Source organism: Schistocerca serialis, chromosome 1 (genome assembly GCF_023864345.2).
Source record: "Schistocerca serialis cubense isolate TAMUIC-IGC-003099 chromosome 1, iqSchSeri2.2, whole genome shotgun sequence".
Classification (NCBI taxonomy): domain Eukaryota; kingdom Metazoa; phylum Arthropoda; class Insecta; order Orthoptera; family Acrididae; genus Schistocerca; species Schistocerca serialis.
This window is the reverse complement of record NC_064638.1, coordinates 119,846,888-119,860,682: the sequence shown is the minus strand read 5'-3', so window position 1 is coordinate 119,860,682 and position 13,795 is coordinate 119,846,888. Positions and strand designations below refer to the sequence as shown.

The 13,795-nt window shown below is 45.0% G+C and overlaps 1 protein-coding gene across 1 annotated transcript in view; it reads left to right on the top strand.

Moving 5' to 3' along the window:
* LOC126463667 (uncharacterized) overlaps window positions 1-13,795 on the top strand; it is a 90,264-nt gene that overhangs the window by 23,925 nt on the left and 52,544 nt on the right. The window contains exon 3 of the mRNA XM_050096177.1: window positions 12,552-12,685. Within this exon, the coding sequence (XP_049952134.1) occupies window positions 12,552-12,685 (134 nt within the window). The remainder of the gene's footprint in view (window positions 1-12,551; window positions 12,686-13,795) is intronic.

The following is a 13,795-nucleotide window of genomic DNA, read 5'->3' as shown; positions in this document are numbered from 1 at the left end:
ATCTATCCACTGGAGAGCACATGACAATTTGTGTGGTAATGACCACTTTCCCATCCTCCTGTCAGTGCCCCGGCGTCAGGCCCACAGACACCTGCCTAGATGGGCTTGAAACAAGGTGGACTGGGAAACTTTCACCTCTGCTGTCACCATTGAATCTCTCCCACATGGGAACAACGATGTGATGGTTGAGCAGGTGACTACAACAATCGTTTCTGTGGCAGAAAACACGATCCCTCCCTCATTATGGTGCCCCCTGCGAAAGGCAGTCCCTTGGTGGTTACCGGAAGTTGCTGAAGCAATTAAGGAGCATCAGCAAGCTCTACAGTGGCATAAGCACCACCCTTCCCTGGAGCACCTCATAGCCTTTAAACGGCTCTGTGCCCGTGTTCGCCAACTTATCAAAGAATGCAAGCAGGAGTGTTGGGAGAGGTAAGCCTCGACCATTGGGTGCCGTACGTCACTTTCCCAAGTCTGGGCAAAAATCAAACGTGTTTTCGGGTACCAAACCCCAGCTGGTGTTCCCGGTGTTAACATAAATGGTGTGTTATCTACCAATGCAAACGCGATTGCTGAGCACTGTGCTCGAGCCTCTGCGTCTGAGAATTACCCCTAGCCTTTCACACTCTCAAATGGCAGCTGGAAGGGAAAGGCCTCTCGTTCACTATATGCCACAGTGAATTCTATAATGCCCCATTTACAGAATGGAAGCTCCTCAGCACCCTTGCTCATTGCCCCAACACAACTCCTGGGCCAGATCGGATCTACAGTCAGATGATTAAATGTCTCTCATCTGTCTTCAAGTGACATCTCCTCTTCATCTTCAGCCGGATCTTGTGCAATGGCGTCTTTCCATCAGAATGGTGGGAGAGCACCAGAATTCCGGTGCTCAAACCTGGTAAAAACCCGCTTGATGTGGAGAGCTATCAGCTTCACCAATATTCTTTGTAAGCTGCTAGAACGTATGGTGTGTCGGCGGTTGGGTTGGGTCCTGGAATCACGTGGCCTACTGGCTCCATATCAGGGCGGCTGCCGCCAGGGTCGCTCTACCACTGATAATCTTGTGTCCCTCAAGTCTGCCATCCGAACAGCCTTTTCCAGGTGCCAACACCTGGTTGCCGTCTCTTTTGATTTACGAAAAGCGTATGACACCATCTGGCAACAACATATCCTTGCAACATTATACATGTGGGGTCTCCGAGGCCTGCTCCCGATTTTTATCCAAAATTTCCTGTCACTTAGTACTTTTCTGTCCAAGTTTGTGCCTCCCATAGTTCCCCCCATCTCCAGTAGAATGGGGTCCAGCAGGCCTCTGTATTGAGCATCTCTCTATTTTTAGTGGCTGTTAATGGTCTAACAGCAGCTGTAGGGTCGTCAGTCTCACCTTCTCTGTATGCAGACAACTTCTGCATTTCGTACTGCTCCACCAGTAGTGGTGTAGCTGAGCGGTGTCTACAGGGAGCTATCCACAAGGCGCAGTCATGGGCTCTAGCCCATGGTTTACAGTTTTCAACCGCAAAGTCGTGTGTTATGCACTTCTGTCGGCGTCATACCATTCATCCTGAACCAGAACTTCACCTTAATGACGATCCACTCACTGTAGTGGAGACAGATCGATTCTTAGGACTGGTTTTCGTTGGCTGATGGACTTGGCTTCCTCACCTTCATCAGCTTAAGCTGGCAGGACCTCGATGCCGTCCGCTGTCTGAGCAACACTAACTGGGGTGCAGATCGGTCTACGCTGCTGCAGCTCTACAGAGCCCTTGTTCAATCCCACCTTGACTATGGGAGTCTGGTTTATGGTTCGGTGATGCCCTCAGCATTGCGTTTACTCGACCCAGTGCTTGACTGTGGCGTTTTCTAGCGACAGGAGCTTTTAGGACAAGTCCGGTAACCAGCGTCCTTGTGGAGGCCAGAGTCCCTCCATTACAGGTTAGGCGTGCGCGTCTGCTTGCTAGTTACATTGCACATGTTCGTAGTTCTCCTGCGCATCCGAATCACTGTCTCCTTTTCCCACCCACAGCGGTTCATCTCCCGCATCAGTGGCCCAGGTCAGGGCTTACGATTGCGGTTCGTGTTCGATCCCTTCTTTCCCAACTGGAGTCCTTGCCTTTACCACCTATACTTGAGGTCCATTCACAGACACCTCCATGATGTACACCTAGGCCGTGGTTTCGCCTGGACCTTTCACATGGCCCTAAGGACTCGGTTAACCCCGTAGCTTTCCGCTGCCACTTCCTCTCGTTTCTTGACTTGTAACAAGGCCACGAAGTGCTTTACACCGACGGCTTGATGGCTGATGGTTATGTCGGCTTCACGTATGTCCGTGGAGGACATATTGAACAGCATTCCTTGCTAGATGGTTGTAGTGTTTTCACTGCCAAGCTGGTGGCTATATCTCGTGCTCTTGAGCACATCCGCTCATGGCCAGGCGAGTCATTTCTCCTGTGTACTGACTCCGTGAGCAACCTACAAACTATCAACCAGTGCTATGCTCGTCATCCTTCGGTAGCGACAATCCAGGAGTCCATCTATGCCCTGGATCGGTCTGGTCGTTCAGTGGTGTTTGTCTGGACCCCAGGTCACTTTGAAATCCCAGGCAACGAAGTTCCCGACAGGCTGTCCAAACATGATATGCGGAAACTGCTTATGGAGATCGGTTACCCTCCAACTGACCTGCATTCAGTACTAAGCCACATGGTTTTTTGCCTTTGGGAGATGAAATGGCATAACCTGAGCACGCACAACAAGCTGTATGCCATTAAGGAGACTACGAATGTGTAACAGTCCTCCATGCGGGCCTCTCGCAGGGACTCTGTGGTTTTCTGTCGGCTCCGCATTGGCTACGCCTGGGTGACATACGGCCACCTCCTGCACCATGATGACCCACCTCAGTGTCGGTGCAGCGCCCGGCTGACAGTGGCCCATATCTTGGTGACCTGTCCTTTGGCTGCCCTGCAACGGACTCTTCAGTCACCAGACTCATTGCCATTAATTTTAACTGGAAACACCTCATCGGCTAATTTAGTTCTATGTTTTATATGTGAAGGTGGGTTTTATCATTGTATATAAATTTTAGCACGTCTTTTGTCCCTTTGTGTTCTCCACTCAAATGCTTTTAGGGTGGATGTTTTAATGTGTCGCAGTGTGGCTGGCTTTTCCTTTTTATTCTCGTGGTCGGCCATCTGTGTTTGTCTGCTCTCTTGTTTTTACCCTTTCTACCTGTTTCTTGCTTCTCTCTGTGGTTTTCTTTCCTGTTTCGTCCATAGCAGTGTTTGTTGTCCTCCTGTCATTCTTCTAGTTCTTCCTTTCTCCTTATATTGTGCTGTACGCCTCCTTTCTTTTCTTCTTTCCATCGTGTAATTATTTTACTGGGAACAAGGGACCGAGGACCTCGTGGTTTGGTCCCTTCCCCCCTCCTTCCCCCCTCCCACCACCCTCTTTTAAACCAACCAACCAACCAACCTCCCTGTGTCCTGGAAGCATGCGCTAGTGCATTTAGCAGTCCAGGCAGGTTATGAGTTTGTAACACTTGATGAGAGTCCAGGAATAACTGGTAGTATACTGATCTTTGATGATTAAAGTTTTGTATCACTTGGTGCACTAGAACCAACCTTTCTTACTGAATTTCTGTCACAATTAAATAAATTAAAATCTGTAGGAATCAAAATTTTTGTTTAGATGTTTGAGATTTCCTATTTTACCATACCACACACACCAATTGGAAATTGATTATGATGTATGATGCGTCAAAATCATTTCCAAAGATGACGGACTGCATACATGATAAAATATGTAACCTTAACATTATATAATAAGTAATGATTAGATAAATGGCAGCAAATTGTGTAGACTTATTTTCTGTGAGTCTTTGCGTGTGAATAAAGAAATGGCAAAACCCAATAGCTACATTTGTACTCCTGTTGACATCTGTTTTCTTCACTCCATAAGTCATCAGACAAGTCTGAAGATGTGGGACCAACATCTCATGCACACAAATGTAACAGCTTGCTGGTAGCTATATGTCACTACCAGGTAATGATACCCAGTGGTAAAGTCTGGTAGTTATTTGTCAGTGATGTGGCATGGCATGATTCTTGAATCATACTTAAAATTGGAGTATTTACACTTAAGTTACCAGTTTTCCCTAATTGAATATGGATTGTTCTCTCTCTCTCTCTCTCTCTCTCTCTCTCTCTCTCTCTCACACACACACACACACACACACACACACACACACACACACACATACATTATCATTGTCTTTGGAGGTAATGCAGGTAAAGTTAATAAGCTATTTATTGTGCTAATGTTGGCAATAGCAGTATTGTGCAAAGCTCTTGGTAACCATCTGTTACATTTACATCGCCTAATGGTATTCAGGGTTAAGAAAAATCAATTTCAGGTGGCTTTGCTGCTTCTTTGGAATTCAGAAAGGGAATATGTGTTCTAGTGCAAGCTTTCTGCTGTCTCAAGTGGGCTGTCAGGGCATTTATCATTAACATGTAGTGACAGAAGCAGTACATTGTTTTTACACTATACCTGTATTGGCATGGGTGTTAAGTTTCAAACCGCTGTCTGTCCAACTTACTTTTCTTTGTTTGCTATAAATGACAAGTGAAAGCTAGGATGGTTCCTAACAAGACAGTAGAAAATTCAGTTTCCCCTCCTCTCCCCTTTAAAAGAAAACCTTCTGTTTGCTTGAGCTCCTTTGGGTGGGATGTTAAACTTCAGCCTTCCTTCCTTTCACAGAATGCCACAAGAGCTTCACTCTGCCACTGCCATTCAGTAATCAGAGTTAGGCAGTTTTTAAGATATATACACATTCTTCATAAGTCAGTGGCTTTCATCATGAGTAGGAGTTTTTTGTCTCTTTAAAGCTGACAACAGCTGTGTGTGAGCAGAACAGTTCTTGTACTCCGTTTATGTGAACCTGCTAGCTGCTGTGACTTTTTAGAGTCAGATCGACTAGCTGCTTGGATACTTATTCCATTTTATACATGGATAACTTGACATTTGGCATAAATTTTTCAGTCATGGTTATTGACCTTCTGAATTTTAAGAACGAAAGCTTAGAAGGAACTAAATCGGGTGTTTGACTTTTGACTTGCTTCCATCAGCAGTAGTTCTTCAGATAAAGCTGGTAGTGTAGCAATCCAGTTCACATAGTTTTGGCGAACTAATGAAGGGGTGCACAATGACTGTCTCATAAACAAAATTCGTTTAATTTGTCACCTTCCTGTTACATGAGTGGTATTGTCACCAATTTTGACTTATTAAAAATTTGTTGTCAGATGACAGCTGAACGCATTACATATTTATTCATGCCGCCAAGGGGCTTGCCGCTCTTTGACAGGTTCATGCTTGGCTACCAAGGGACCCCAGCCTTTGCAGCGTCTTGTACCTTCCGTGCTGCATGTCTATCCTCTTGCTATCCTTTTTCTCCTCCGGTGGGGAACATGTCTGGGGTATTTTTGGGAATGGTCTGAATTTTCCGTAGCTGTCATAAGAACAATCTCACCACTGTTTTTCATTTCTTCATTCACCTTCTCCTATTCTTCCTTTGCTTTGGTGTTTTGATGCCCCTCTTTTTCTTCTCCACCCTGTGCACTCCTGAAGGTTGGCCCACATGTTTGACATGTAACAGGTGACTGGAAAATGCATAATTCCCAGCCCTGGGTCGACAAGTAGGGTTTGCATGTATCCCCAGGTACAGCCCAGGCCCAGGGAGGGGTGATTGCCTGAGCTGCTACTTTCCCAAATTGCTGATTGGCTCCTCTGTCAGGTGTTCGGCAGTTGTTACCAGAGGTGTGAACAATCGCCTACGGCGGCTGAGCCCCCCTCTGAGGGGGAAGTTTGCCATTGGAGATTTTGGCAATCGTGGGAGATTTTCTCGCAATGAGCCAGCCATTATCTTTGCAGTCACATCTACCAAATGTAAATGGAATGAAGTTCCCAATTCAAGGACCCTCCCAGCTGCACCACAGTTCCCTGTGATTTCACATACTGAAGACGGTCATTCCTTTGCGCTGGTAATTTTTTTTCTAATTTAGAATGGTGTTAATGCACTTGCTGGCCCTGTGAAATCCTGCTCTTGTTTACGCAGTGGCACTTTATGTTTGGAGACTACTTCTGATTCTCAAGCACAACAACTGCTTGCCGCACCGCTTCCCCCCGACTACCCTGTTCCTGTTGAGGCCCATACAACTGTGAATTCTTTCCGTGGTATTATTTACACTAGGCTTAAGCGTCAGGAAGTCATTTCTGAAAGTATTTGTAGGGAGTGTAGCCATGTATGGAAGTGAAATATGGACGATAAATAGTTTGGACAAGAAGAGAATAGAAGCTTTCGAAATGTGGTGCTACAGAAGAATGCTGAAGATTAGATGGGTAGATCACATAACTAATGAGGAAGTAGTGAATAGAATTGGAGAGAAGAGGAGTTTGTGGCACAACTTGACAAGAAGAAGGGACCGGTTGGTAGGACATGTCCTGAGGCATCAAGGGATCACAAATTTAGCATTGGAGGGCAGTGTGGAGGGTAAAAATCGTAGAGGGAGACCAAGAGATGAATACAGTAAGCAGATTCAGAAGGATGTAGGTTGCAGTAAGTACTGGGAGATGAAGAAGCTTGCGCAGGATAGAGTAGCATGGAGAGCTGCATCAAACCAGTCTCCGGACTGAAGACCATAACAACAACAACAGGCTACCTGACGGTCTAACCAAGGCAGAAATCCGAATGTACCTCTATGATCAGGGTGTCATTGCCCTCCATTTGATGATGAAAAACATAGATGCATCCTTAGTGCCCACACACACTCTTTTTGTCACGTTTGATAGAGTGGTGCTTCCGTCAAAGATTAAAGCGGGTTATGAAGTTATCACAGTCCAACCGTACATTCCCAACCTGATGCGCTGCTACTAACGTTATTGTTTCAACAGCACTCGAATGTCTTGTCTCCATCGAGCCAAATGTGTAACTTGTTGTTGAGGTACACACGAAGGCAATTGTCCACCTCCTCCTCCCCACGGTATCAACTGCAAAGGTGAGCATGCTGCCTTCTCTTGAGATTGTCCCAAGTATCTTGATGAGCTGGCTGTCCAGGAGATCTGGATAAAGGAAAATGTGCATTACCCGGTCGCTCATAAGTTATTGGCTAGTCGCGAACACTTTGTTCTACCATCTGGTACTTACAGTACTGTTCTTGCTACATCTTGCACCATGAAGGACATGGCCACGCAGACATGTGACCTCACATTCAGCACTGAAGTTGTGAAATCGCCCAGTGTCATGGTAACATCACTGCCTCCTCGTCCAGCACTGCAACAAGCCAACCAGTAGGGCAGAAAGAATAGAGGAAATACTCCCACAAAGTCTTCCTACATCCTTCCAGCCAACAAACATCTGAGACTTCCTTCGCCAGCTGGAAAGGCTCCAAAAAGGCAAACAGCTTTCTCCTTTGCTAAAGAGATCCTCTTCAACGATGTCGCCACACGAAACCCTTGCCTGGCCGACCTCCGTGTCACCGGTTCGTACTGCCAACCGTTTTTCTGTCCTGGACTCCGCAGATCAACAGAGGGTGAGTGCCACCGCCTCTGTAGATCTCGTGGAGCAGGATCGTCCAGTCTCGACACCCTGCAGCAGTGAGTCTTTGAAGGCTGGCACTCGGCAGCTGCCAAGGTGACATACTTGTATTTTTTTCTTCCTCTTCTTTCCTTGTTACGGCTCTCCTTGAGTGGAACGTTTGTGGCCTCCCATCAACCAAAGAGGACATATGGCTGCTCTTAGAATCATAGCGTCTGCTTGATATATGCTTCCAGGAAACAAAATTGCATCTTCACAACTGCTTTGAGCTTTTGCCTTTCTTCGCAGTCTGTTTTGACCTTCCTCCCAAGAATGGCGTTCCATCTCGTGGGGTAGTCATGTTGTTCACCTGAGATGATGTTCGTAGTGAACCAATCTTCCTGACTTCCCATCTTCAAGCTCTTGCAGTTTGCCTTTTTCTTCCTCACTTGAACTTTTCCGTTTGTACCGTTTACATCCCTCTGCCATTCAGAGTCACCAAGGTAGACTTCCTCCAGCTTATTGGGCAGCTACCTCACCCCTGTCTGCAGCTCAATGATTTAAATGCACACCATCCCCTTTGGGGTTCTCCCAGATCCTGCCAGAGAGATGCCCTCTTCACTGAATTTCTCAGTCAACTTAACCTCATCTGCCTTCACACGGAGCACCAGCGTTTCTAACAGACTCCTTGCACACCTATTCCCATTTGGACCTATCCTTCTGTGCTGTCCAGCTTACCCATCATCTCGAGTGGTCCATTCTCACTGATGCATACTCAACCGACCATTTCCTGTATGCTATCCTTCTGCTGACTCCTAACCCACCTACATGTAAACCCAAATGGCAGCTTACTAAGGCCGATTTGGGGCTTTACTCCTCCCTGGTGACTTTTGACGAACAACATTTTCCCACTTCAATGAGCAGGTGGAATATCTTACAAGTGTTATCCTTACTGCCACAGAATGTTCCATTCCTCGCACTTCCTCTTGACATCGCAGTGTCCCAGTCCCTTGGTGGACTGAGACGTTTCGTGACGCAATTCGCATGCGGAGATGTTCTCTCTTCATTTTTAACCATCATCCTATGATGGCTAACTGCATTCATTATAAACTGTTGTGTGCAGAGTGTTGTCGTGTTCTTTGGGGTAGCAAAAAAGCGAGCCGGATTTGATTCACTAGTTCTTTTAACAGTTCCACCTCCTCTTCTGTCATGTGGGCCAGCGGCTCTGAACTGACAGTAGCAGGCAATGTCACAGTGGACCCTGTTGCTGTCTCCAACACCTTGGGCTGCCATTTTGTGGAGAGTTTGAGCTCCTCCTGCTATCACCCTGCCTTCATCCATCGGAAACAAGTGGAGAAGGCTCGAGTGATACCATTCTCCTCTCAGAAATATGAGTGCTACAGTGCCACCTTTACTGTGAGGGAGCTAGATCATCCTTTCACTTCATCCCGATCCTTCGCCCCAGGGCCAGGAGATGTTCACATTCAGATGTTGCAGCACCTCTCTCTTGCGGTCAGGCAGTTTTTGCTTCGTACATACAACTGCATCTGAGCAGAGGGCACGTTTCCCAGATGCTGGTGTGATGCCACTGTCATACCCATAACTAAGCCAGGTTGTCGTACACATAACTAAGCCTGGTAAGGACAAACACCTTCCTTGTAGCTATCACCCCATTTCTCTCACCAGCTGTGTTTGCAAGGTTATGGAACATATGATTCATGCCTGGCTGGTACGGTGACTTGAATCTCGCAATTTATTTACCACTGCACAGTGTGGATTTTGAGCACGCTGTTCAGCAGTTGACCCTCTCATCACTTATCCATCCACGACATGAATGGTTTTCTACGGAAATCCCAGACTGTGACTGTTTATTTTTCAATTTGGAGAAAACCTACAACATCTGCTGGAGGACTGGTATCCTCTGTAAGCTCTGCACGTGGGGCTTCCATGGCCACCTTTCCCATTTCTTTCAGGAATTTTTAAAAGACCGAGTTTCTAAGGTATGTGAGGGCTCTGCCTTGTCAGACACCTTTAGCCAGGAAAACAGTGTGCCTCAGGGTTACATCTGGAGCATTGTCCTCTCTGCTATTGCCATTAACCCTATAATGGCCTGTCTCCCACCATTTGTTGACAATTTTACCATCTATTGTCATTGTCCTTGGAGCTGTCTGATTGAGTGGCGTCTTCAGTGATGTCTCGATTGTCTCTCTCCTGGAGCATTGACAATGGCTTTCACATTTCCACTGACAAAACCACTTGTATGAATTTCTGGCTGTGCAGTTGTTTTCTTCCACTGCCTTTATGTCTTGGGCCTGTTGCTCTTCTGTTCATTGAAACTAAGAAATTCGTGAGCTCATGCTTGATAGCAAACTTGGTTGGTCCTTCCGCGTCCTAACCTGGCAGCCTGCTGTATGCAGTCCCTCAATGTCCTGCATGTCCTCAGTGGTGCTTCTTGGGGAGCAGATCGTACCACCTTCCTCCATTTGTACCGGTCTCTTGTCTATTCAAAACTAGACTATAGGTGTTTCGTTTACTCATCTTCACGTCCAGCCCTTTTAATGCAGTCTTAATACCATCCACCATTGTGGCATCTGGTGGCCACTGGCTCTTTTACACTAGTGCGATCGGGAGTGTGTATGCCAAAGCTGTTGAACTACCACTGTCCTACCACTGTGACTTTCTCCTCAGCATATGTTCATGCCATTTGTCTGCCATGCGTGGCCACTGATCTTACGCCTCCTCCTTCGATGACTCCTCTGATCGCCAGTATGAGGCGTGTCCCTCTATGTTACCTCCTGGAGTTCACTTTCGGCTCTTGCTCCGGCATTTTAACTTCATGCTACCTGCCACTTTCCCGGTGTGTGTGAAGCCTTCACCACCTTGTCTTTGTGTGGCGGCCTGTGTTCACCATGGCCTTCATTCACTTCCAAAGGACACTACTCCAGCCATGCTCTATCACCTTCAGTTTCACAACCTTCACACGGGACTTCACGATAGTACCTTTATGTACACTATTGCTCTTGGACTGAAAGTGGTGTCAGGTGTGCATTCGTCATTGGTACCAACATTCTTCGGTATCAGGTTCCGGAACTCCACTTAGAATTTACAGCTGAGGTTTTTGCCCTGTATCAGGCCATGCAGTACATACGGCGATGTAGGCTTATCAATTGCGCCATCTGCTCTGACTCTCTCAGTGCCCTTGAGAGCCTCAGTATGCTGTTCATCATCCGTCCCTTAGTGCAATGGGTCCAGGAAATCTTTCACTTCCTCACTCTTGATGGAGCCAGTGTGATTTTCTTGGGTTCCTGGTCACATCAGCCTGACAGGAGACGAGGCTGCTGACGCTGCTGCCAAGGCTGCAGTCCTCATACCTCAAGCCCACTAGTCCTTCCATTCCCTCTGATGATCTCTGTGCTGCCATCTGTCAGCAAGAAATGTCCCTGTGGCATCACCATGGGTCCTCCTTCACAGGAACAATTATTAAGCCTCTCCCAGTGGCTTGGATGATCTCCTCTCGGCCCTCTTGTCACGAGGAGATCATATTAGCTAGGTAACGTGTCGGGCTTTGTCTTTTCTCTTGGCCCTCTTGCCATGAGGAGATCGATTGGTTGGTCCTGTGTGTAGGTAACACTCATAACTATACAAAATGTTGTCCATATGGCTGATATTCACTGTATTATTGTGGTTTCCTTGGTCTGCATTGCTATTGCTAGTGGCTCAGTTTCCTTCCGTTGTACTTTTATTATATCCTTACATCTATCTTAATATCTATTATTAATTTATATCTAAAATTAGGTATTCCGATTGGAGGTTGCACATCAGGCTTTGTCTTTTTAGCCATTTCCGGGTGTTAAGTGGTGCTCCTCACACCTTTTTACTCACTGTGCTCAACCTTTGATGGTGCGCCGTTTCCTGATGTAATGCCCTCCTTTTAACCACGTATGTTCTCATTTGTGTTTGCCGTCTGAGTTATTGGCTGATGCGTGGGTTATTGATGGCGTTTCACTTTTTATCTGTCATAGCAATATGGCGAAGGCCATTTAATCTTTAGCTCAGGATGTCTGTTTCTCTATGGCGTATTTTACAGACCTTTCTCCAAGTCCCTGTTTTTAGCTATCTTCTCTTCTGTCATTTGAGATAAATGGGTAGTTGTTGTTAACTCCTCTCTTTGTGTTCTACTGCTCTGACATGGGAGCATATGACCTAGTTGTTTTTACGCCCTAAAACAAAACAAAACAAACAAACAATATTTATTTGTCAATACTGTGAGCACCTCACCTGACCTGTTCAGTTGTGCAGTGTTGGATTATTATGCATTGTGTTCAAGTATCATCATCATCTGATGATGATGGCTTTGTAAGGAGTCATAACAGATTATGATGCCAGCTGTGTGATCCAGGGCTGAAAAATAAAATAACTTTTATTCTATTTTTTATCTTAAGCTGATTTAATACTCAGTTCCAGATAACAGTTTGAATACTTTCTTTGTCTGACTGGACGTTGTTTAAATGAACAACAACAAGGTTTTTGCAGATTCAGATTTTGTCTGCAAAATAGGTTTACATTAAAGACAAGTTATAGGTACATCACTGAACCCCAGGTTGGAATGACACACAATCATTTCCTGTTGTTCAAGAGAAAAGCCTCCAACATCTAAATTACCAAAGTAAAGTTGGGCAGGCCTTCTTCACTATATGAATCCACCAGTTTTCCAAAGGAACTATACGAAAAGTTGCATGAGGGAAAAAATGGTTAAATTTTATATCAGTTGATTATTTTTTATGATGTTTCCCTAGATTGATTAGTAGACCTTCACACAAAATTAGAACAAAATCTGACTTGACTCAGTGGGGCACATCTCTAAAACTAGACCATTCGACATGGAGTCGCCCATTGACAATTGGAAACATGTTGTAGAAGATATAAGATTGATTGACTTGAGAATATAGTGAAACATTAACTTACGAGATGTTTTAATTTTCTTTCGAAGGAACGATCAACTGTTCTGGAAAGCACATCTGCCAAAGTCATCACACCTCCAGCCGAAGATATAATAAAAGTACAACGGAAAGAAAAAGAGCCACCATCAATAGCACTGCAGACCGAGGAAACCACAATAATACAGTGAGTATCAGACATATGGACAACATTATGTATAGTTATGATTGTTACGTACAGGCAGGTGAAAATATGACTTTTCCTGAAGAAGACACAGTTTCTGTAACGCATTGGCATCACTCCTGAAAATACTGAGTTACAAAGAAAAAGATTACAAATGAACTTTATAACAAATGTCTCTTTACAGCATTCACACACATTTAGTTCTTAATAAGACACTAGCTGTATGGATGTTTTTTGACATTCTAAAAATTTTTGGTAACATAGATATTTTGGTTTTTGTGCTGATAAGTACTGTTGAATTTGTTCTATGGCTGTAGTCCCCCCCTCCCTCTCCCTCTCCCTCCCTCTCTCTCTCTCTCTCTCTCTCTCTCTCTCTCTCTGTCTCTCTCTCTCTGTCTCTCTTTATTCCAAACACTAACATTAAGCATAGATACATTCCCTTCTGAAGAACAGAAATCCTTCTGTAATTGATGTACTTTGAGATCTAATTATCCTTTTATTGGGGTGAGACTTTTTTGAGGACACTGAAAAATCTGTGTGTGGAAAAAAAAGACATGACAGAATACAATGGAAACTCCAGGTTGGAATATCAACAATATTAGGAAATGGATAGGTTGCTACTCGCCGTAAAGGTGACACATTGAGTTATAGACAGGCACAACAAAAAAAAAACTGTTACACTTTAAGCTCTTGGCCAAATCCGATGTGAACTGCTGGAGATGGCAGTCATTTGTACATGAGGTGTGCTTGCTTGTGTGAATTTGTGTGCACTTTCTCTTGTGAAGAAGGCTTTGGCTGAAAGCTAAGTGTGTACCACTCTTTTCATTGTGCCCGTGTGTGTCTCAACATGTCATCATTATGGAGAGTAGCAATCTATCCTTCTCCTGATGTTTTGGACTTGTGCCATAAATGGATAAGGGGTTGCCCATCATCAGTGACTTTTAATTTAAAGATGATCTGCAGTATATTTGTTTAATATGAACAGTTCACTGCTTCAAATGACTGAATGCTTTAAATTAATTGAAATAATAGTAATTCTCATTTGGATTATATTGACATGTTGCTTCACCTAAATGCATCCTCCTTCTTGAAGTGTTTCTTTTTCTTTTTATA